The following is a 24,685-nucleotide window of genomic DNA, read 5'->3' on the forward strand; positions in this document are numbered from 1 at the left end:
CCACTTGTCCAACAGGTCCCACTGAAAGGTTCTTGCATGGAACCTGCCGAATGGAATTGCTTCGTAGGAAGCTACCATCTTTCCCAGGATCCGCGTGCAGTGATGCACCGACACCTGTTTTGGTTTTAGGAGGCCTCTGACTAGAGATGACAGCTCCTTGGCCTTCTCCTCCGGGAGAAACACTTTTTTCTGTTCTGTGTCTAGAACCATCCCCAGGAACAGTAGACGTGTCGCAGGGACCAGCTGTGACTTTGGAATATTTAGAATCCAGCCGCGCTGTTGTAGCACCTCCCGAGATAGTGCTACCCCGACCAACAACTGCTCTCTGGACCTCGCCTTTATCAGGAGATCGTCCAAGTACGGGATAATTAAAACTCCCTTCTTTCGAAGGAGTATCATCATTTCGGCCATTACCTTGGTAAAGACCCTCGGAGCCGTGGATAGACTGAACGGCAACGTCTGGAATTGGTAATGACAATCCTGTACCACAAATCTGAGGTACTCCTGGTGAGGATGGTAAATGGGGACATGCAGGTAAGCATCCTTGATGTCCAGTGATACCATGTAATCCCCCTCGTCCACGCTTGCAATAACCGCCCTGAGCGATTCCATCTTGAACTTGAATTTTTTTATATATGTGTTCAAGGATTTCAAATTTAAAATGGGTCTCACCGAACCGTCCGGTTTCGGTACCACAAACATTGTGGAATAGTAACCCCGTCCTTGTTGAAGTAGGGGTACCTTTACTATCACCTGTTGTGAATACAGCTTGTGAATTGCCTGTAACACTGCCTCCCTGCCTGAGGGAGTGGTTGGTAAGGCAGATTTGAGGAAACGGTGGGGGGGAGACGTCTCGAATTCCAGCTTGTACCCCTGAGATACTATTTGAAAGATCCAGGGATCCACCCATGAGCGAGCCCACTGATTGCTGAAATATTTGAGACGGGCCCCCACCGTACCTGGCTCCGCCTGTGGAGCCCCAGCGTCATGCTGTGAACTTAGAGGAAGCGGGGGAGGACTTTTGCTCCTGGGAACTGGCTGTATGCTGCAGCTTTTTCCCCCTACCTCTGCCTCTGGGCAGAAATGACGCGCCCTTAACCCGCTTGCCCCTATTGGGCCGAAAGGACTGTACCTGATAATACGGTGCTTTCTTTGGCTGTGAGGGAACATGGGGTAAAAATGTAGACTTCCCAGCTGTTGCTGTGGAAACGAGGTCCGAGAGACCATCCCCGAACAACTCCTCACCCTTATAAGGCAGAACTTCCATGTGCCTTTTGGAATCTGCATCTCCTGTCCACTGCCGAGTCCATAACCCTCTCCTGGCAGAAATGGACATTGCACTAATTTTGGATGCCAGCCGGCAAATATCCCTCTGTGCATCCCTCATGTATAAAAGTGCGTCTTTAATATGCTCTACGGTTAGCAATATAGTGTCCCTGTCTAGGGTATCAATATTTTCCGACAGGGAATCTGACCATGCAGCTGCAGCACTGCACATCCATGCTGAAGCAATAGCTGGTCTCAGTATAACACCTGTGTGTGTATATATAGACTTCAGGATAGCCTCCTGCTTTCTATCAGCAGATTCCTTCAGGGCGGCCGTATCCGGAGACGGTAGTGCCACCTTCTTTGACAAGCGTGTGAGCGCTTTATCCACTCTAGGGGATGTTTCCCAACGTGCCCTATCCTCTGGCGGGAAAGGGTACGCCATTAGTAACCTCTTAGAAATTACCAGTTTCTTATCAGGGGAAGCCCACGCTTCTTCACACACTTCATTTAACTCCTCAGATGGAGGAAAAGCTACTGGTAGTTTTTTCTCTCCAAACATAATACCCTTTTTTGTGGTACCGGGGGTAACATCAGAAATGTGCAACACATTTTTAATTGCCTCAATCATGTAACGTGTGGCCCTACTGGAAGTTACATTAGTCTCATCGTCATCGACACTGGAGTCAGTATCCGTGTCGACATCTGTGTCTGCCATCTGAGGTAGCGGGCGTTTAAGAGCCCCTGATGGCTTTTGAGACGCCTGGGCAGGCACAGGCTGAGAAGCCGGCTGTCCCACATTTGGTATGTCGTCAAACCTTTTATGCAAGAAGTCGACACTGTCACGTAATTCCTTCCACAGCACCATCCACTCAGGTGTCGACCCCGCAGGGGGAGACATCACATTTATAGGCATCTGCTCCGCCTCCACATAAGCCTCCTCATCAAACATGTCGACACAGCCCTACCGACACACCGCATACACACAGGGAATGCTCTGACAGAGGACAGGACCCCACAAAGCCCTTTGGGGAGACAGAGAGAGAGTATGCCAGCACACACCAGAGCGCTATATAACACAGGGATCCCACTATAAATGAGTGTTTTCCCTTATAGCTGCTTGTTTTATATATATATATATATATATATATATATATATATACTGCGCCTAAATTTAGTGCCCCCCCTCTCTTTTTTACCCTTCTGTAGCTTGTAGACTGCAGGGGAGAGCCAGGGAGCTTCCTTCCAGCGGAGCTGTGAGGGAAAAATGGCGCCAGTGTGCTGAGGGAGATGGCCCCGCCCCTTTTCCGGCGGACTTCCTGACTATATATGGTGTAGATTTGCCAGCCAAGGTGTCTTATATTGCCCTCAGGGCGCCCCCCCCAGCGCCCTGCACCCATCAGTGACAGGGGTGTGAGGTGTGCATGAGGAGCAATGGCACACAGCTGCAGTGCTGTGCGCTACCTTGTTGAAGACTGAAGTCTTCTGCCGCCGATCTTCCGGAACACTTCTTGCTTCTGGCTCTGTAAGGGGGCCGGCGGCGCGGCTCCGGGAACGAACACCAAGGTCGGGTCCTGCGGTCGATCCCTCTGGAGCTAATGGTGTCCAGTAGCCTAAGAAGCCCAAACTACCACCAGTTAGGTAGGTTCGCTTCTTCTCCCCTTAGTCCCTCGCTGCAGTGAGTCTGTTGCCAGCAGATCTCACTGTAAAATAAAAAACCTAAATATACTTTCTTTCTAGGAGCTCAGGAGAGCCCCTAGTGTGCATCCAGCTCAGCCGGGCACAAGATTCTAACTGAAGTCTGGAGGAGGGTCATAGTGGGAGGAGCCAGTGCACACCAGTAGTCTAAAGCTTCTTTATAGTTGTGCCCAGTCTCCTGCAGAGCCGCTATTCCCCATGGTCCTTACGGAGTCCCAGCATCCACTTAGGACGTCAGAAAAAAAAAATTTTCTTACACAGAATTACCCCTCCCTTTTAGCACCTGACTGATATTACATCTGATTGAGCAGCTTTCCAATATTTGTGCATCAGGCCCACTATCGCCTGCGCATGGGTGAGTCGCGCTATTGAAAAATGGTCAGAAAGCGTATCATCAGAAATTGACACGATTGATAAAGATGAGATACTCCTTAAGTTAGGGAATATCAAGGACGCTGCCGCCTACATGCTGGAAGCAATGAAGGATATTGGACTCTTGAGTTCACAAGCCGCTACCATGGCAGTATCGGCTAGGCGGGCATTATGGATTCGCCAGTGGAACGCGGATGCAGATTCCAAAAGAAACATGGAGGCTATCCCATATAAAGGTGAGGCCTTATTTGGCGATGGCCTGGATGCGTTAGTCTCGGCGGCTACCGCAGGTAAGTCAACATTTTTGCCCTCTGCACCTGCACCGGCAAAAAAGACCCATCACCCGCAAATGCAGTCCTTTCGGCCCAATAAATACAAAAAGGCGAGAGGTTCCCCATTCTTTGCAGGTAGGGGAAGGGGAAGGGGAAAGAAGCCCACAGCAGCTCCAGGTTCCCAAGAGCAGAAGTCTACCCCTAATTCTGCCAAATCCCCAGCATGACGCTGGAACTCCCTTGCGGGAGGCCGCTCGGGTGGGGGCACGTCTCAAACTCTTCAGCCAGGATTGGATTCTGTCTGGCCTGGATCCCTGGGTGTTGCAAATAGTATCCCAGGGATACAAACTAGAGTTTCAAGACGTTCCCCCATGCCGATTTTTCAAATCGACCTTGCCAGCTTCTCCACCAGAGAGAGAAGCAGTAACAGCGGCAATCCAAAAATTATGTCAAGACCAGGTTATAGTCCTGGTACCGTTGTCACAACAAGGGCGGTGTTTTTATTCAAGCCTCTTTGTTGTTCTGAAGCCGGACGGCTCGGTCAGACCGATCCTAAATCTAAAAGATCTGAATTTCTTCCTGAAAAGGTTCAAGCTCAAGATGGAATCACTTCGGGCGGTGATTACCAGTCTGGAGGAGGGGGACTACTTAGTGTCGGTGGACATAAAGGATGCTTACCTGCATGTTCCCATTTATCCTCCTCACCAGGCTTATCTGAGATTTGCGATTCAGGATTGCCATTACCAATTCCAGACGTTACCTTTCGGTCTCTCCACGGTGCCGAGGGTATTCACCAAGGTGATGGCGGAGATGATGGTCCTCCTTCGTCAGAAAGGAGTCAATATAATCCCTTATCTGGACGACCTCCTGATAAAGGCGAGATCCATGGAGCAGTTATTACAAAACATATCCCTCTCCCTGTCAATACTCCAACAACATGGGTGGATCATAAATTACCCAAAGTCACAGTTGGAACCGACGACAAGGTTGTCTTTCCTCGGGATGATTCTGGACACAGAAGTTCAGAGAGTATTTCTTCCGCTGGAAAGGGCTCTGGAAATCCAGAAAATGGTAAAACAGATATTTAAACCTTCAAGGGTGTCGATCCATCAGTGCATTCGGTTGTTGGGGAAGATGGTGGCGGCCTACGAGGCCATACAGTTTGGCAGGTTCCATGCCAGAGTATTCCAGTGGGACCTGTTGGACAAGTGGTCGGGGTCACACCTACACATGCACAGAAAGATAATCCTGTCATCAAAAACCAGGATTTCGCTCCTGTGGTGGTTGCACAGCTCTCACCTGCTAGAGGGACGCAGGTTCAGGATTCAGGACTGGGTCCTAGTAACCACGGATGCAAGTCTCCGAGGCTGGGGAGCAGTTTTTCAGGGAGAAAACTTCCAGGAACGTTGGTCACAACAGGAAGCCTGCCTTCACATAAACGTTCTGGAGCGAAGAGCCATTTACAATGGCCTTCAACAAGCTTCTTGTTCAAGACCGTCCCGTGCAGATCAAGGCGGACAATGTAACAGCAGTCGCATACATAAACAAGCAGGGCGGAATGAAAAGCAGAGCGGCAATGGCAGAGGCGACAAAAATCCTCCGCTGGGCAGAAAAACATCTACAAGCTCTGTCGGCAATATTCATTCCGGGAGTAGACAACTGGGAAGCAGACTTCCTCAGCAGACACGATCTCCATCCAGGAGAATGGGGCCTCCACCAAGAAGTCTTCGCAGAGGTGACAAGTCTTTGGGGAGTTCCTCAAAAAGACATGATGGCGTCTCGTCTCAACAAGAAGCTTCAGAGATACTGTTCCAGGTTGAGAGACCCTCAAGCAGTAGCAGTGGATGCACTGGTGACCCAGTGGGTGACTCAGTCAGTGTATGTTTTCCCTCCACTTCCGCTGATCCCAAAAGTACTCAGGATCATAAGAAAGACAAGCGTTCGAGCAATCTTCATTGCCCCAGACTGGTCAAGAAGGGCTTGGTACCAAGATCTTCAGCAGTTACTCATAGGAGATCCTCGGCCTCTTCCTCCTCGGGAGGACCTGCTGCAACAGGGGCCGTGTGTACAAAGATTAACTGCAGCTACGTTTGACGGCATGGCTGTTGAGCGACGTATCCTAGCCAGGAAGGGTATTCCTAAGGAGGTCATCCCCACCCTTATTAAGGCCAGAAAGGGAGTAACGTCAAAACATTACCACCGTATTTGGAGAAAATATGTGTCTTGGTGTGAATCCAAGAAAGCTCCTACGGAAGAGTTTCACTTAGGACGTTTTCTCCATGTTTTGCAGGATGGTGTGGAGACGGGCCTACGATTGGGATCAATCAAGGTCCAGATTTCAACCTTGTCAGTGTTCTACCAAAAACAATTGGCCTCTCTTCCAGAGGTTCAGACCTTCGTGAAAGGGGTTCTGCACATCCAGCCTCCATTCGTGCCTCCAGTGGCACCATGGGACCTTAACGTGGTATTGCAGTTCCTTCAATCGGATTGGTTTGAGCCTCTACAAAAGATAGAGTTGAAGTTTCTCACTTGGAAAGTGGTGATGCTTTTGGCATTGGAATCCGCAAGGCGGGGGTCGGAATTGGGGGCCTTATCTCACAAGAGCCCTTACCTGATTTTCCATGAAGATAGGGCAGAGTTGCGAACTCGCCAACATTTTCTTCCAAAGGTGGTTTCTGCTTTTCACATAAACCAACCTATTGTGGTGCCAGTAGTTACTGACACATTCACTGATTCAAAGTCTCTAGATGTGGTTAGAGCTTTGAAAAATAGGATTTTAATACCTACCGGTAAATCCTTTTCTCCTAGTCCGTAGAGGATGCTGGGGACTCCAAAAGGACCATGGGGTATAGACGGGATCCACAGGAGACATGGGCACACTAAAAGACTTTGACTGGGTGTGAACTGGCTCCTCCCTCTATGCCCCTCCTCCAGGCCTCAGTTATAGGAACTGTGCCCAGGGGAGACGGACATTTCGAGGAAAGGATTTTTGTTAAACTAAGGGCGAGAGACATACCAGCTCATACCACAAACACACCGTACAACTGGATTAGCAGGAATACCAGATAACAGTATGAACTAACAACAGCAACAAGCTGAATATAACTGATATACAACCTTCGTGTAACCGAAAACAACAAGTATCAATACAACTGCAAGTAACAGTCCGCACTGGGATGGACGCCCAGCATCCTCTACGGACTAGGAGAAAAGGATTTACCGGTAGGTATTAAAATCCTATTTTCTCTTACGTCCTAGAGGATGCTGGGGACTACAAAAGGACCATGGGGTCTATACCAAAGCTCCAGACCGGGCGGGAGAGTGCGGACAACTCTGCAGCACCGATTGAGCAAACATGAGGTCCTCCTCAGCCAGGGTATCAAACTTATAGAACTTAGCAAAAGTGTTTGAACCCGACCACGTAGCTGCTCGGCAAAGTTGAAGTGCCGAGACCCCTCGGGCAGCCTTCCTGGTAGAATGGGTCTTTACTGACTTCGGCAACGGCAACCCAGCCGAAGAATGAGCGTGCTGAATCGTATTACAAATCCAGCGTGCAATAGTCTGCTTGGAAGCAGGATTTCCAATCTTGTTGGAAGCATACAGGACAAACAGAGCCTCCGTTTTCCTAACAAGAGCCGTTCTGGCGACATAAATTTTCAAAGCTCTTACGACATCAAGAGATTTTTGGGACTGCCACAGCATCCGTAGCCACAGGTACCACAATAGGTTGATTTATGTGAAATGAAGAAACCAACTTCGGCAGAAATTGTTGACGAGTCCTCAATTCCGCTCTATCCACATGAAAAATCAAATATGGGCTCTTGTGAGGCAAAGCCGCCAATTCTGACACTCGTCTGGCAGACGCCAAGGCCAAAAGCATGACCACTTTCCAAGTGAGAAGCTTTAACTCAACCTTTCGCAAAAGGTTCAAACCAGTGAGACATAAGAAACTGTAACACCACTTCAAGATCCCACGGTGCCACGGGTGGCACAAATGGAGGATGGATATGCAGCCTTCACGAAAGTCTGAACCTCAGGAAGGGCGGCCAATTCTTTCTGAAAGAAAATAGATATAGCCGAAATCTGCACTTTGATGGAACCCAATTTCAGGCCTGCATCCACGCCTGCCTGCAAAAAATTAAGGAAATGACCCAAGTGAAATTCCTCCGCAGGAGCTGTTTTGGTTTCGCACCACGACACATATTTTCTCCAAATACGGTGATAATGTTTTGCCGTGACCTCCTTTCTAGCCTTAAGGAGAGTGGGGATGATTTCCCCGGGAATACCTTTACGAGCTAGGATTTGGCGTTCAACCTCCACGCCATCAAACGCAGCCGCGGTAAGTCTGGAAACACACATGGCCCCTGCAGTAACAGGTCCTCTCTTAGAGGAAGCGGCCAAGGATCTTCTATGAGCAATTCCCGAAGATCCGGATACCAGGCCCTCCGTGGCCAATCTGGAACAACGAGTATTGCCTGAACCCTTGTTCGTCTTATGATCCGCAGCACTCTTGGAATGAGAGGAAGCGGGGAGAACACATACACAGACTGAAACACCCACGGAGTTACCAGGGCGTCCACTGCACTGGCTTGGGGGTACCTTGACCTGGAACAATACCTCGGAAGCTTCTTGTTGAGGCGAGACACCATCATGTCTATTTGAGGAATTCCCCGACGCCTTGTCACTTCTGCAAACACCTCTGGATGAAGGGCCCACTCTCCTGGATGGAGATCGTGTCTGCTGAGAAAGTCTGCTTCCCAGTTGTCCACGCCCGGAAGGAAAACTGCTGACAGAGCGCTCACGTGAACTCTTGTGGCCTCCGCCATTGCCGCCCTGCTCTTTGTTGTACGCCACCGCTGTTATGTTGTCCGACTGGATCAGGTAAACCTTGAAGAAGGTTCTTCGCTTGCAGAAGGCCGTTGTAAATGGCTCTTAACTCCAGAACATTTATGTGGAGACATGATTCCTGGCTTGACCATTTTCCCTGGAAACTTCTTCCTTGTGTGACTGCACCCCAGCCTCGGAGACTTGCATCTGTGGTCAGCAGGACCCAATCCTGGATTCCGAATCTGCGTCCCTCTAGAAGGTGAGAACTTTGCAGCCACTACAGGAGAGAAATTCTGGTCCTGGAAGATAGACTTATTTTCCGGTGCATGTGCAAGTGAGACCCGGACCATTTGTTCAGCAGATCCCACCCGGGCATGAAACCTGCCAAACGGAATGGCTTTGTAAGCCGCACCATCTTCCCTAGCACTCGAGTGCATTGATGAATCGACACTCTTGCCGGTTTTAGAATCTCCTTGACCATGGTCTGGATTTCCAGAGCTTTTTCCGCCGGAAGAAACACTCTCCGTAGTTCCGTGTCTAGGATCATGCCCAAGAAGGGCAGCCGAGTTGTCGGAATCAACTGAGACTTTGGCAATTTGAGAATCCAACCATGATGTTGCAGACCCGTCAGGGAGAGTTCCACACTTCTTAGCAACTGCTCTTTTGATCTCGCCTTTATCAGGAGATCGTCCAAGTACGGGATAATTGTGACACCTTGCTTGCGTAGGAGTACCATAATTTCCGCCATCACCTTGGTAAAGACCCTCAGGGCCGTGGAAAGCCTAAACGGCAACTTCTGAAATTGGTAATAACAATCCTGCACTGCAAATCTTAGGAAGGCTTGATGAGGAGGATATATCGGGACGTGTAAGTAGGCATCCTTTATGTCGACTGACGCCATAAAATCCCCCCCTTCTAAGCTGGAGATCACAGCTCGAAAAGATTCCATCTTGAACTTGAAAGTTTTCAAGTATGGATTGAGGTATTTTAGGTTCAGAATCGGTCTGACCGAGCCGTCCGGCTTTGGCACGGCAAAGAGGCTCGAATAGAACCCTTCCGCCCGTTGGGACGGGGGAACCGGGACAATGACCCTCTGTTGACACAGCTTTTGTATCGCAGCGTTTACTACTTCTCTTTCTGGAAGAGAAACTGGCAAGGCCGATTTGAAAAAGCATCTCCTGAAACTCCAGTTTGTACCCTTGAGACACTATGTCTAAGACCCAAGGATCCAGGGCCGATTGAAACCAGACCTGACTGAAAATTCGGAGACGGCCCCCCCAACGGCACGGACTCCCGTAGGGGAGCCCCAGCGTCATGCGGTGGACTTGGTAGAGGCGGGGGAGGACTTTTGGTCCTGGGCGCCAGACACAGCAGGCAACCTTTTTCCCTTTCCTCTACCTTTTGAAGCGAGGAAGGACGAACCCCTTCCTTTTTTGTATTTATTAGGCCGAAAGGACGCATCTGATAATGGGGTGCCTTTTTCTGTTGTGCGGGAACATAAGGAAGAAAAGATGACTTAGCGGTAGCGGTAGACACCAGGTCAGCAATGCCGTCCCCAAACAAGACACTACCTTTAAAAGGGAGAGCTTCCATAGCTTTCTTGGAGTCGGCATCAGCATTCCATTGATGAATCCACAGCGCCCTCCTGGCCGAGACCGCCATGGCATTGGCCCTTGATTCCAAGAGGCCAATATCCCTCGCCGCATCCTTCAGGTAATCTGCAGCGTCCTTGATATAGCCAAGAGTCAAAAGAATGTTATCCTTATCAAGGGTATCCATATCAGAAGCTAAATTATCAGCCCACTTAGCAATAGCACTACTCACCCACGCCGACACCACAGCAGGCCTGAGTAGCGCACCAGTAGTAACGAAAATGGCCTTCAATGTTGTCTCCTGCTTGCGATCCGCCGGATCCTTGAGGGCAGCCGTGTCAGGAGACGGAAGCGCCACTTTCTTGGACAGTCGGGACAGAGCCTTGTCCACGTTGGGTGACGACTCCCATTTCTCCCTGTCGTCAGAAGGGAAAGGATATGCCATAAAAATTCTTTTGGGAATCTGCCACCTTTTGTCAGGCGACTCCCATGCCTTTTCACAAAGAGCGTTCAGTTCATGAGAGGGGGAAAACTTCACCTCAGGCTTTTTCCCTTTAAATAAACAAACCCTCTTATCTGTAACAGGAAGTTCCTCAGAAATATGTAAAACATCTTTAATAGCCACAATCATGTACTGAATACTCTTAACCACTTTCGGATGTAAACTGGCCTCATTGAAGTCGACACTGGAATCAGAGTCTGTGTCGGTATCTGTATCTGCCATCTGGGTAAATTAACGTTTTTGTGACCCTGAGGGGGTCTGTACCTGAGACAAAGTGTCCTCCATGGATTTTCTCCATGTTTGTGTCTGAGAATCAGATTTATCCAGCCTCTTAGACAATAACGCCACATTTGCATTCAATGTACTCAACATATTTACCCAATCAGCAGTCGGCTGTGCCAACAGAGTCATTCCCAAATCTTTCTCTGCGCCCCCAGTAACTTCCTCCGGGGAGGAACTCTCAGCCTCAGACATGTCGACACGCAGTACCGACACACCCACACTCACACCGGCCAAAAGGGACAGACCCACAGGAAGCCTGTAGAGAGAACACAGAGGGAGTATGCCAGCTCACACCCCAGGGCCCATATACTACTAAAGAAATAATATATGATGGCTGCGCTGTAATTATATATACATATATAGCACCAAATTGCTTGTGCCCATCCCCCCCCTCCGTTTTGCTCCCCAGTACTTGTAAGGAGAGTGGAGGTCCGGGCCAGCGTCTCTGCAGCGGCTGTGAAGAGATAAAATGGCGCTGGTGAGCTGTGCGGCTAAGCCCCGCCCCTTCCCGGCGCGCTGTAGTCCCGCTTAAATTTGACATTTTTTATACTGGCAGGGGTATCGTATACGGTGCCTGGGCACCGAATATGCCTCTTTTGCCAGTGAAATGACCCTCAGTAACTTGCTGCCCAGGGCGCTCCCACCCCCCCAGCGCACTGCACCCTGTGAGTGCCGCTGGTGTGTGGGAGCATGGAGCGCAGCGCGACCGCTGCGCTGTACCTCCGTTACTGAAGTCTTCTGCCGTCACTGAAGTCTTCTGTTCTTCTAATACTTGTTCTTACTTCTGGCTTCTGTGAGGGGGGTGACGGCGCGGCTTCGGGAACAAGCAGCTAGGCGCACCAAGTGATCGAACCCTCTGGAGCTAATGGTGTCCAGTAGCCTAAGAAGCAGAGCCCTTAACTCAGAAGAAGTAGGTCTGACTTCTCTCCCGTCAGTCCAACGAAGCAGGGAGCCTGTAGCCAGCAGGTCTCCCTGAAAATAAAAAAGCCTAACATAAAGTCTTTCCAGAGAAACTCAGTAGAGCTCGCCTAGTGTGTGTCCAGTCACTCCTGGGCACAGAATCTAACTGAGGTCTGGAGGGGGGGCATAGAGGGAGTAGCCAGTTCACACCCAGTCAAAGTCTTTTAGTGTGCCCATGTCTCCTGCGGATCCCGTCTATACCCCATGGTCATTTTGGAGTCCCCAGCATCCTCTAGGACGTAAGAGAAATCTATGTTGCTAGAACAGCTCGTATACAGAAAACAGAGGCTCTGTTTGTCCTGTATGATCACAACAAGATTGGCTGTCCTGCTCCCAAGCAGACTATTGCACGTTGGATTAGAAATACGACTCAGTAAGCTCATACTACGGCTGGATTGCCGTTACCGACGTCGGTAAAGGCCCACTCCACTAGGAAGGTGGGCTCATCCTGGGCGGCTGCCCGGGGGGTCTCGGATTACAACTTTGCCGAGCAGCTACTTGGTCAGGGTCAAACACATTTGCTAAGTTCTACAAGTTTGACACCTTGGCCGATGAGGACCTAAAGTTTGGTCAATCGGTGCTGCAGGGTCATCCGCACTCTCCCGCCCGTACTGGAGCTTTGGTATAGACCCCATGGTCTTGATGTCGTCCCCAGCATCCTCTAGGACATATGAGAAAATAGGATTTTGATAACCTACCGGTAAATCCTTTTCTCCTAGTCCGTAGAGGATGCTGGGCGCCCGTCCCAGTGCGTACTTTACCTGCAGTTTAGTTATTACAGTTACACAAGTTGTGTTATCTTGGTTTCAGCATGTTGCTACAATTAGTTCATGCCTGTTGGCATGTGTTATGTTGAATGCCATGTGTGCGGCATGGTTGAGGGTGTGAGTTGGTAGATATCTCACCACTAGTTAAGTAATTCCTTTCCTCGAAATGTCAGTCTCCCTGGGCACAGTTCCTACAACTGAGGTCTGGGGGAGGGGCATGTAGGGAGGAGCCAGTTCACACCCAATCAAAAGTTTTTAGAGTTCCCATGTCTCCTGCGTATCCCGTCTATACCCCATAGTCTTGATGTCGTCCCAAGCATCCTCTACGGACTAGGAGAAAAGGATTTACCGGTAGGTTATCAAAATCCTATTTTTCTGCGCATTCATTGCCCAATCGCATGTGGAGAGAAGCCTCAAATTTTGCTATTAGACCCTGCAATATCACATTCCTCTCCTGCAGACAACCAGCCAATCAGTCATTGGTAACCAGTTATTTCAATGATAAGGCAGCCTATCCATTCTCTAAGAATCAGTGACATCAGTCACAATGCACCCTCTCCATTCACCGGGGACTAGTGAGATCGCTGGCAAAGGAGCCAATCAATTCTTTAGGACCCTGTGACTTCCCAGCCTATCAATTTTCGTGGGAAGCAGTGACATCACAGAAATTGTCACACTGATGTCACCACTTGCCATTAAATTGCTGAGCACAAAATGGCTCTTCAATTTATTATTCATCTACAGTACATAAATTATGTTCAGATACAAATATTCCTTCCCTTCTGAAAGGTAAGTCTGAGGGGTGATTGTATGTGGTTAATTTTTCACCTGCACTCCGAGATAAGCCGGAGTAGAGGGAAGTTGCAGTTTGTGTCAACATGCAACAGAGGACCGAGTCTGAATTACTCGTTTTGCAGAAAAACACATAATCAAGGCCTAGAGAAGTGGGGGAGATCTGTGAGGGCGGCCAATCTCATGGAAGTCAAGGAGAACTCCACAAAAGTCACAAGTCTCCCAGACATTCCGGGAGAGTAGGGAAGTATGGGGCTGATGCTGAAAATCCCAACTCTGTGAAAGGTAACAGCACTAGTGTCTTGTGAGGACCCACCTTTTTCATCAACATGTAGATATGCATTTGGGCATCATCTAACACAAAACGATGAGGATTCTTTATACCTTCTAATGTCTTCTCCATTGTCTTGCTGTCAATGTTTACCCAACGGGTTGCTCCAGGGGCCAAAAACTGCCTATTAGAGGACGGAGAGTAAGATAGGGCAAAAAAGTAAAACTCAAAGCATTTAAAGGAACTATTATATGGGCTAATTACTTAATTTAAAACAAGACCTGTTTTGCCTGAGCTATGCATTGTTCACAAGCTACTGCTCAAAAGACCTCCACAAATCTTACACGGTTTTCTGTCCAAATCTGGGCACTGCAGAGCCAAAACCTTTATCTGCATATCCAACTTATAAAGGATATCTGGAATTATTTTATACAAAGAGAGATAAGAATGTAAAACCCACGTTACTTACTCATACACAGACTGTAAAGTCGATGCCACTTTTGACTGTTCCCCGTAGCGTAACTCCTCACATGCCTCCCAGAAGCACAGATTTTCAGCTGGAAAAAAAACAAAAACAGAAAATCCTAAATAATGATTATGTGTAGAAATTTTTGGAACAGGACAGGGTAGGCAAATGTAGCCAATTCGAGCAGAGCAGCGATTTTAGGCTCCTGTCAAGCTGGCAGCATGTCTATGTATGGCAATTCTGAATTATTTAGTAGTGGTGGTGGTGCACATACAGTAACTGGGAACCTATAATCATTTTAAAAAGGCTGGAGCTTTATTGCTCATGCAATGGACTAATGCATGTTCATAAGCATCACATGGCACTATCCCAATTTTAGGGATGAGTTAGTGGTGCGGGGCACTTTTTTTTAACCTTATTTTTCTACCTATGTAACATCTTTTAACATTGTAATTATTACTTCTCACCAATGCAACACTCCTAACACATAGCTTCTGCTGGTTATTTATGTAACACTTACTAACACTTTAGCCTCTCACTTGTGTGATGCCTTGGGGCGGTTGGCCTGTGCTAACATGGGGATACCATGCCCTAGACTTGAACCTAATGGGCCCTACATACTTTGCGATCCGCCACCGAGCTGCCCGATGGCGGATACGTGGGACATAGCAGTGCAGGCAAATATGGATGAGATCGTCCATATTGGCCTGCATGCACAATCGATGGGGCACCAGCGATGAACGAGCGCGGGGCCGCGCATCGTTCATCGCTGGTGCCTCCACACTCAAAGATATGAACGGTATCTCGTTCATTAATGAACGAGATCGTTCATATCTTTCAGTATTATCACCCAGTGTGTAGGGCCCATTAGAGTTAGGGACCCACCACATGAGGTTACCTGGTCGCAGTTGTTGGGCCCATACAGTATTTTTGGCCAAAAATGATGCTAAGCACCTCAAGTTTGCTCTATGTTAGATTGCAGAGTTTATTATAATTATTCTTATTAGCAGGAGGGCGTAATAAATCCTAAGGCACAATGGGGTAAATATACTAAGCCTTGGAGAGAGATAAACTACCAACCAATCAGCTCATACTCATATTGAAGGTAAATTGTAAAGTAACATTAGCTCCATTCTGAATTTGGGACACCCTTGGAACTCATTTATAGCATATTATTAAAGGTTTGTGGTTCACTGACACTCACCACTAAATTCCTTCTCCAAGAACTGCAAAAACTCCTTCCTGCCTCGCTGGTCATTCAGCAGCTCCATAAAATTAAAGGTCCATCGCTCCACCCTTACTTTAGTTGGCAACAGAACCCTAGTGGAAAGGGTGATATGTCAGTATTTTTTCTAAAAAGTCAATCGATAACATCGTTTTATATTTTATTTTTTAGTACTTTATTCTATGACATTTATTTTTATTTGCTTGCAAAAGCCTCTTGTAGCCATCAGTAAAGAAACACATGTCAATGGCGTAAGAAGTAGAGAGCACATGGGACTACAATGCTGCTTGGGAATCCCCCTATAGTACTTGATAACCACACTTCTTGAGACACTGTGGCTCCTTTGAACTCTGGGCTCCTCCTATACCTGGTAGAAGGGATCTGCTGATTAACTGTATAAAACATGTACCAACATCGATTGATTACCTACTGTAATAATATGTGTTTGTGACATGTAAACAAGGTATACTTATGTTAATGATTACTTATGCTACTGCGAGCAATTGTAGACATGAAATTATTTTTCTATTTATATTGTTCAAATCTGAAATTATATATTGGATGCTTGTGCTGTGCTGTGATGCTTTAATAAAAAGTTTTTTTAAACTACTGTGCAGTCTCCAATATGGCTCCTCCAGGGATGATACTTCATTACCTTACCAAGATGGTCACCAGTACTGAGCATGTGTGGCACCATCTTGTTACTGTGCATGAGTGGCATAGTGGCAAATGGATGTCTGCCCCCCCCCCTCCCAGTGACCTTTTACCCGTGAATACTGCTGTTCCAGCATCTCTACCGCATAGCTGAGACAGTCACCGGCTGGAGATCTGCCTGAACCCTGCTCCGCTACAAACTCTGCTTCATGCTCCTCCGGTATCCGGACTCCAGGTCGACAGCAAAAAGGTCGACACACCTTAGGTCGACGCCAATTGGTCGACACACCTTAGGTCGACATGGACAAAAGGTCGACATGGAAAAAGGTCGACATGAGTTTTTCAGGATTTTTTTCTTTTTTGGAACCTTTTCATACTTAACGATCCACGTGGACTACGATTGGAACGGTAATCTGTGGCGAGCGAAGCGAAGGCACCATGCCCGAAGCATGGCGAGCGAAGCAAGCCATGCGAGGGGACGCGGTGCACTAATTGGGGTTCCCGGTCACTCTACGAAGAAAATGACACACAAAAAAAACAAAAAACGCATGTCGACCTTTTTCCATGTCGACCTTGTTCCTGTCGACCTTTTGTCCATGTCGACCTAAGGTGTGTCGACCAATTGGCGTCGACCTAAGGTGTGTCGACCTTTTTGCTGTCGACCCTCAGTCCCAGACCCGCTCCTCCTTTACCAGTGTAACAGTGAGTATGGCTTGTATAATAAACCACACTGCCTGGTTAAATTACACTGGACTGGCTCTTGGGCCATCTTCCAATCCAGTGGCGTGTAATTTACGTTATGCTAAAACCACAACCTGTACACACATTTCCAGCAGCTGTAGCATGGAGTCAGCCAATAAAATGCTTCTGATTGGTAGACATAGATTCCAAATGTCCATGGCTGAGCATTCAGCTCAAGAAATGATTGTTTAACATGTTATTTCACATGTTGAATATTTAACGTTTTTCAAATATTTTATAAGTAAAAAAGCATATGGATTATTTATATATGATCATTTTTCAGAAAAGCGTTAGATTCTTAAATCTGCACATCCAGCTAGTGTTCAGGTCACATGCAGGCTCCAGAGTGGGGCTCTTTAAGACTAGAAGATACCATTTTGCCAGATAAGAGGACATAAATGAGACCCAGGACCTTAGAGAATGGGGCTTTGCAAATTCCCACACTGCAGCTGGACAACTAGGATGTCAACCATCACCCTAAGGGGGGCGCCATGTTTCCCTGAGACTGACGCATGTGCAGTAGACTCTGGCACAATGACAGAGTCTACTGCACTGTGAAGAGGAGGAGGTCCGCCCGGAGCACTCCTTGATCTAATATAGGGCCTGATTCATGTAAAGCAACAAATTATTGCAAACATTGTTAATTTGACAAGATTTTACATTTAGTTTTAGTCTTAGTCGCTTACTTACAATTGTAAAGCTTTATAGTCAGATTTTAGTCTTTTTTTTTTGCTTCATTTTAGTCAAGACTTAGTGAGTGGATCTTAGTTTTCATTTTAGTTTAATTTTAGTCATAACCTTTGCAAACAGTTTAATGATACTGTAATGGATTTTGTTGAAGAAAGTTCTCTAAAATTCCCTTGAGAAGTTTGTATACCTTTAACTACTGTTTAGTAATCTAGGCTCAGTAAGCTGAGAATGTGTTACATACAGAGTCTAACTTACCATAGCACTCCCATATATCATATACAAATTGATGTCTTAGGCTTGTTAGAACAAATAAGTGATCTAACAACACAAATGTAGAACACAATTTTATTTCCTTCACCGCAGGCCATATTTATTTTCTGCAAATATCTAGAACATATAATTTAATTTAAAACTGTACTTCCAGTGATAATTCAAGTATCCTTTGATAAGGAGTTTACATTTAGTTTTAGTCTTAGTCACTTTTCTTTGCTTTGTTTTAGTTAAGATTTAGTCAGTGGATCTCAGTTTTCATTTTAGTCTAATTGTAGTCCTGAAATAAACTATAGTCAACGAATACTTTTCGTCAAAATTTTCGTCAACAAATAAACACTGCATGCAAGGGGAGCAAATATATTTATTTCTGCAGCAGGTTACATTGGTTTCCACAGGGAAACATTGGGGTGTAGAGTGGATCTTGATCCAGAAACACCAATAGGCTAAAGCTTTAGGCTGTCCCGGGATGCATTGGGGCCTCCTCTATAACCCCGCCTCCAGGCACTGTGAGCTCAGTTTCAGTTGGTGTCTGCAGCATCAGGTCACTTAACAGGGGTGCTGCACTGGGCAGCCCTGAAAAAGCTTTTTCTGACAGAAAAATTCTCCAAAACTGGGCTGTCAGCGCTGTATGTCAGGGTGACACTTCAACGCTGCAGCTCCATCACCTCCCAAGCCGCGTCGCATATTCCCGTGGCATGTTTCCAGGTACTTGCGGCGGAGACTCTCCGACTTTAGGCACACAGTCGCAGTCGCTCTCCTGGTTCGTGTGGCTGCTACGGGAGGAGGTAAGAGGGTCCCCCAGGCGGGACCCGCCATTAAATCGCGTTCCGTCCGCGACCTAGGGAGACGGGTCGCGGCACTGGTGTTGGCACTGTCACCGAGCAGGGACCCCACTAGACCGCCAGGGCAATAGACCACGGGTCGAGTGTACTAAAGCCCCATTTAATAAGGCTCACTAGTACCTGGGGTGGAAGTCCAGCATAGGGGAGCTGGCGCTTGACCTGTATCCTCTCGCCGGTCCAGGGCGACATCTACTACAGATTTTCCCACCATGGAGCTGCTTCACACTCTCCCTCACTCCCTGACTGAGACGCTGGGCGCCATCTTATAAGCATAGTTGCGGCTGGTCTCTGGGACTGCAGGGCAAGGTCTCCCTTGTAAAGCCGCCTGTATACAGAGCTGTGACTTTACAAACGCTTGAGTATTCTACATGTCTTTATACAGACAGCGTTAGTTAATAAAAAGTGTACCTACAGGTATTACAGCATATATTGTACGAGTATTCTGATATATACCTCCGGTCTAGGACAACACTGTGTTATATATATATATATATATATATATCTGTACATATACTAGTCCAGTGCAGTTTTATTGTCATAATAATTATCTGCATTGCCTGTGACTGTGTGTGCCTGTATCTGCTGTGTGGTTTCACTTTCAGTATTTCCCATATACAGAATATCTATCACTATATTCTGTACCCTAAGGGACTTGGGGGGTAATTCAGACCTGATTGTAGCAGCAAATTTGTTAGCAGTTCGGCAAAAACATGTGCACTGCAGGTGTTCAGCTATAACATTTGCAGAGAGAGTTAGATTTGAGTGGGTTAAATTGTTTCTGTGCAGAGTAAATACTGGCTGCTTTATTTTTGCACTGCAATTCAGATTTCAGTTTGAACACACCCCACCCAAATCTAACTCTCTCTCTGCACATGTTATATCGGCCACCCTGCAGTACACATGGTTTTGCCCAACTGCTAAGAAATTTGCTGCTACGATCAGGTCAGAATTACCCCCATGGTGCGTCAGGGTCATATATATAGTGCGTCACAGTATTTACCTATTACGTGTATTCTACTGTGTACTCAGTCACATAATACCGGATTTATTCGCTGGTGTTGTGTACTGTGTCTACAGTCACATACTAACGGCTTTATTTGCAGGTATTGTACTCTGTCTGGCTTTATCGTACTAATTCGCTCTGTTGTTGCATTTGTGTACAATGTCTAACAAGAAGGGCAGTAAGTCTGTGGACGCTACTGCATCATGCAGAGCATGTACCAAAGATTTACCAGAGGGGGAAGCTGTGTATGATGATCTGTTTACTATGTATCATACATCTCCCAGTCAGAACGCAGCTCCTGTAACCAATCAGGTTCACAAACCTACTGGGTACTCTGTTGGAATGCCTTACGCCCCCTATGGGACCACCTCTGCCATTACAGCCACAAATTGTTCCTATGGTTAATTCGCCTTGGGCGGAAAATTTGTCTAACGAGTTGCAGCAATTAAATCATTCCTTGGTCAGACAAAAATCTACTCCAGGTCACTCTAGTGTCTCTGAGTCATCTAAGCGGGCTGCTTCCTCCTCACAGTCCACAAATCTCTCAGATGTTTTATCTGAAGAGGAGGGGGAGCATACTGTCTTGTCAGACACTGAATCAGGTGTTTCTGATGAGGATTCTCCATTGCAAATTGATGTCCCTGCCCTTGTGTTTGCTATTAAGCAAATCCTACAAATCACTGATGATGATTCCACTACTGTGTCTAAGAAAACTAATATGTTTAAACGGCAGAAGGTGGTTAAAAATCTATTACCCCATTCTGACCATTTGATGGACATCAGGCAGGAACCCTGGTTTAATCCAGGGAAGAAATCCCCTCTGTCTAAACGGGTCTTGGCTCGCTATCCTCTCCCTGCAGAGTTACTGTATGTAACAAGTGGGAAAATTCACAGCCGGTGGATTCTCATGTTACCCGCCTAGTGGTGTCGTCCACTTTGCCTGTCAGCATTGTCACTTCACTGAAGGAACTAAAAGATAAGTGCGTGGAGGGATGCCTGAAATCTATTTACTCCCTTACAGGTGCTGTACATAGACCCACTATTGCATCCTCTTGGGCTGCAAAAGGAATTGAAGAATGGGTTCAGGTATTAGAGGAAGAGCTGCCTGAGGATATATCTGACAATGCCAGACAATACCTGTCTCACATTACCACCGCTGCCTATTACACTCAGGAGGCATCCTCTGAGGCGGGTGTGTTGGCAGCCAAGGCGTCGACTACGCCTGTCCTGGCTCGCAGATTCTGTGGTTGAGGTCATGGAAGATGGACCTAGACTCCAAAAAGACCTTGGAGGTACTCCCCTTTAAGGGAGACATTTTGTTTGGGGAAGACCTAAATAAAATTGTGTCTGAACTGGCGGCTGCTAAAACTGCCTTTCTCCCAAATACTAATCCTTCTGCACAGAAGGCAAAAGGTACCACTTTTCGTTCCTTTCGGCCTCAAGGGAAAGCAAAAGGTCAGGCATACCGAGACAATCTCATGCTCCCAAAACCACTAAGCCCAGGGCAAAGCAGTCCTGGGCGGCCCGTCAGCTTGCTTCTAAACTAGACGGGGCGGGTTTCCCCTGGGGGACCCCAGGGTGGGAGGCCGACTTCTGCAGTTCACCCAGGTCTGGTTAATGACCACTTCAGACGCATGGGTGCGAGACATTGTCTCTCCCTTCGGATCCGTTAAAGGCGCAAGCTTTACAAAAGGTTGAGTTCTTTCCTGAATACAGGAGTGGTAGTGCCAGTTCCTCTGGCCCAGAGAGGCAGAGGCTAAAACTCTACCCTGTTTCTAGTTCCGAAACCCAATGGGTCTTTCCGGCCTATACTCAAATTACTGAACTAGTTTGTGAGAGTGTCCTAGTTCCGTAAGGAAACACAGCGCTCAAATATACGGACTATGGAACCTGGAGACTATATGGTATCCCTGGATATATAGGATGGGTATCTGCAGTTTGCTATTGGCAACCTCCACTATCAGTTCCAGGCTCTGCCATTTGGACTGGCTACGGCTCCTTGGATCTTCACCAAGGTCATGGCCGTAATGACAGCCAATCTCCGTCGCCAGGGAGACAAGATACTGCCGTATCTAGACAACTTACTGATTCTGGCAAACTCCCATGATGTCCTCCTCAGTCATCTGCAACTGACGGTAAGCTTCCTACAAGCCCATGGGTGGCTCATCAATTGGAAGAAATCCTCGCTGGTCCCTGCTCAGAGCATGGTGCACCTGGGGCACTCCTGGACACACACAGTCATCGACTGTTTCTGTCTCCAGAAAAAGTCCTGATACTTCAAGACAGGATAAGATGCTTCCTTTGTCGCCCCAGAGTGTCGATACACTCGGCGATGCAAGTACCTGACCTGATGGTGTCGGCATTCGACATGGTAGAGTATGCTCAATTTAATTCTCGACCTCTGCAGAGGTTAATCCTTTCCAAGTGGGACAGCCTACCTCATCGGATCAGATTTCACATGATCACTTTAACTCCAGAAGTTCGTCTGTCGCTGACCTGGTGGCTTCAGGATCCGTAATTGAGCAGTGGCGGTCCCTTCTGGATCCCCGACTGAGTCCTGCTGACAACGTATGCCAGTCTGAGGGAATGGGGTGCGGTGTTGGAGCAATACTCTTTTCAGGGTCGCTGGACCAAGGAGGAGTCATACTCCCAATACACATTCTGGAGTTGCGGTCGGTGTTCAATGCATTGACTCTCACCCTGCCTCTGGTACAGAACAGGCCGGATCAAGTACAATCGGACAATGCCACTACGGTGGCATACAAAAACCATCAAGGCGGCACTCAAAGCCGCATGGCTGTTATGGAAGTGTCAAAAATCCTTTGTTGGGTGGAACGCCATCTGCCAGCAATATCGGCAGCGTTCATTCCGGGCGTCCTAAACTGGGAAGCGGACTTCCTCAGTCGCGAGGACGTGCACACCAAACAGTGGAGTCTTCATCCAGAAATCTTTCAACTCCTAGTGGACAAGTGGGGCCTACCAGACGTAGACCTGATGGCGTCTTAAGACAATTAAAAGATTCCAGTCTTCGGATCAAGGACCAGGGATTCTCAAGCAGTGTTCGTGGATGCACTGGTAAGTCCATGGGACTTTCAGCTGCCCTACGTGTTCCCTCCAGTGTCACTCCTGCCCAAGGTCCTGCGAAAGTTCAAACAAGAAGGAGGATTTCTTCTTCTAGTCACTCCAGCATGGCCCAGACGGCATTGGTTCTCAGACCTGCAGGGTCTATTGACAGAGCGTCCTCTTCTACTTCCTCAGTGCCCAGACCTCCTCGTACAGGGCCCTTGTCTTTATCCAGACCTGGCCAGGCTGGCTTTGACGGCATGGCTCTTAAAGCATGATTCCTGAGAGCCAAAGAATTCTCAGAGGAGGTCATCCAAACTATGTTAAAAGCCTGCAAACCGACATCTGCTCGGATTTATTACAGGGTCTGGAATTCTTACTTCACCTGGTGTGCTGATAAGAATTATGATGCATACAGATTCAGAACTTCCAGAATTCTGGCTTTTCTGCAAAGAGACCTGGACTTACGCCTTCGTCTGGCCTCCCTCAAGGTTCACATATCTGCCTTGTCGGTATGGTTTTAGAGAAAAATTGCATCTATATCTGACGTTCATACATTCACTCAGGGTGTCTTATGGATTCAGCCTCCCTATGTCCCTCCTGTGGCTCCATGGGATCTGTCTGTTGTCCTGAATGCCCTAAAAGTGTCTCCATTTGAACCTCTTGAGACGGTGGACGGCCAAGGTCACGGCCAAGGTCTTGTTTTTACTGGCTATTGCCTCTGCAAGAAGGGTGTCGGACTTAGGCACATTGTCCTGTCGTCCACCCTTTCTAATATTTCATCGTGATCGGGCAGTTCTTAGAACTCGCCCAGGTTATTTACCTAAGGTGGTGTCATCTTTTCACCTTAACCAAGAGATTGTGGTTCCGGCCTTTATCTCTTCTGATTTGTCCTCCAAAGAGCGGTCTTTGGATGTGTTACGGGCTCTCCATATATATGTGGAGAGGACTGCCTCTATCAGGAGGTCAGATTCCTTTTTTGTTTTGTTTGGTTTTCACAAACGTGGCTGGCCTGCGAATAAGCAAACCATGGGCAGATGGATTAGAATGGTGATTGCATAAGCTTATGCGCAGACTGGTCTCCCAGCTCCTGCTGCTATTAATGCCCATTCTACTCGGTCTGTTGGACCTTCTTGGGCGGCAGGCCATGGCGCGTCCGCAGAACAATTGTGCAAGGTGGCTACGTGGTTCTCTGTGAACACGTTTATTAGGTTCTATGCCTTTGATACTTCCGCCTCCGAGGATACTTCCTCTGGATGCCGAGTTCTCATCCCCGCTAAGGCGCGTCCCCTCCCTTGAGGAACTGCTTTAGGACATCCCCGGTGTTTCCCTGTGGAAACCAATGTAACCTACTGCAGAGAAGGAGAGTCATGGTAGACTTACCATTGTTAACTTTCAGCAAGGTACATTGGGTTCCACAAGGCGCCCACCCTGACTCACCTAGCTTCTATGGGTTTGTATGGCATTAGTTGCTGGTCCCTTCTCCTGTCATGAGAATGTGGTTCTATGTGACTAACATCTACCTTCACTCTTACCTGCTCCTGCATTGGACTGGTTACCGAAACTGAGCTCACAGTGCCTGGAGGTGGGGTTATAGAGGAGGCCCCAATGCATCCTGGGACAGCCTAAAGCTTTAGCCTGTTGATGCCTTTGGATCAAGATCCACTCTACACCCGGAAAGACAGTTAACAATGGTAAGTCTACCATAACTCTCCTTATTGTTTCTGTGCAGGGTACATACTTGCTGCCGCTCTAGCAGACGCCAGGTGAGTAATGTGCTAATTATCTGTTTCTGCTTGGGTATATGTTATTGTAATAGTTTATTATATGTTTGATTGTCCCTGATGACGGGTGCAAGCCCGAAAACGTAGGATTAATGAACCTGCTTCTATTCACTTTAAAAAAGTCTGCTGAGTGCCGCCTTATACCTGTACCTCTATGTGGGGCTCCCACCGAAGCAAGTTGCCGCCTTATACCTGTACCTCTATGTGGGGCTCCCACCGCAGCAAGTTGCCGCCTTATACCTGTACCTCTATATGGGGCTCCCACCGCAGCAAGTATACCCATGTCTCGTTGATGAGTGCCAGACCAAATAAGTCTTCTAGTTTTTTAGTAGTTGAACTATTT

General features: G+C 47.6%; 1 protein-coding gene across 3 annotated transcripts in view; it reads right to left on the reverse strand.

Annotated features, from left to right (window-relative positions):
- Window positions 1-24,685, reverse strand: part of RGS11 (regulator of G protein signaling 11) — a 350,999-nt gene that overhangs the window by 62,264 nt on the left and 264,050 nt on the right. For all 3 annotated transcript variants that reach the window (XM_063934814.1, XM_063934815.1, XM_063934816.1), the window contains exons 13-15: window positions 15,272-15,387; window positions 14,071-14,158; window positions 13,647-13,785 (exon numbers count right to left, since the gene is read on the reverse strand). In XM_063934814.1, the coding sequence (XP_063790884.1) occupies window positions 13,647-13,785; window positions 14,071-14,158; window positions 15,272-15,387 (343 nt within the window). The remainder of the gene's footprint in view (window positions 1-13,646; window positions 13,786-14,070; window positions 14,159-15,271; window positions 15,388-24,685) is intronic.

This window comes from Pseudophryne corroboree, chromosome 7 (assembly GCF_028390025.1).
Source record: "Pseudophryne corroboree isolate aPseCor3 chromosome 7, aPseCor3.hap2, whole genome shotgun sequence".
NCBI classification, from domain to species: domain Eukaryota; kingdom Metazoa; phylum Chordata; class Amphibia; order Anura; family Myobatrachidae; genus Pseudophryne; species Pseudophryne corroboree.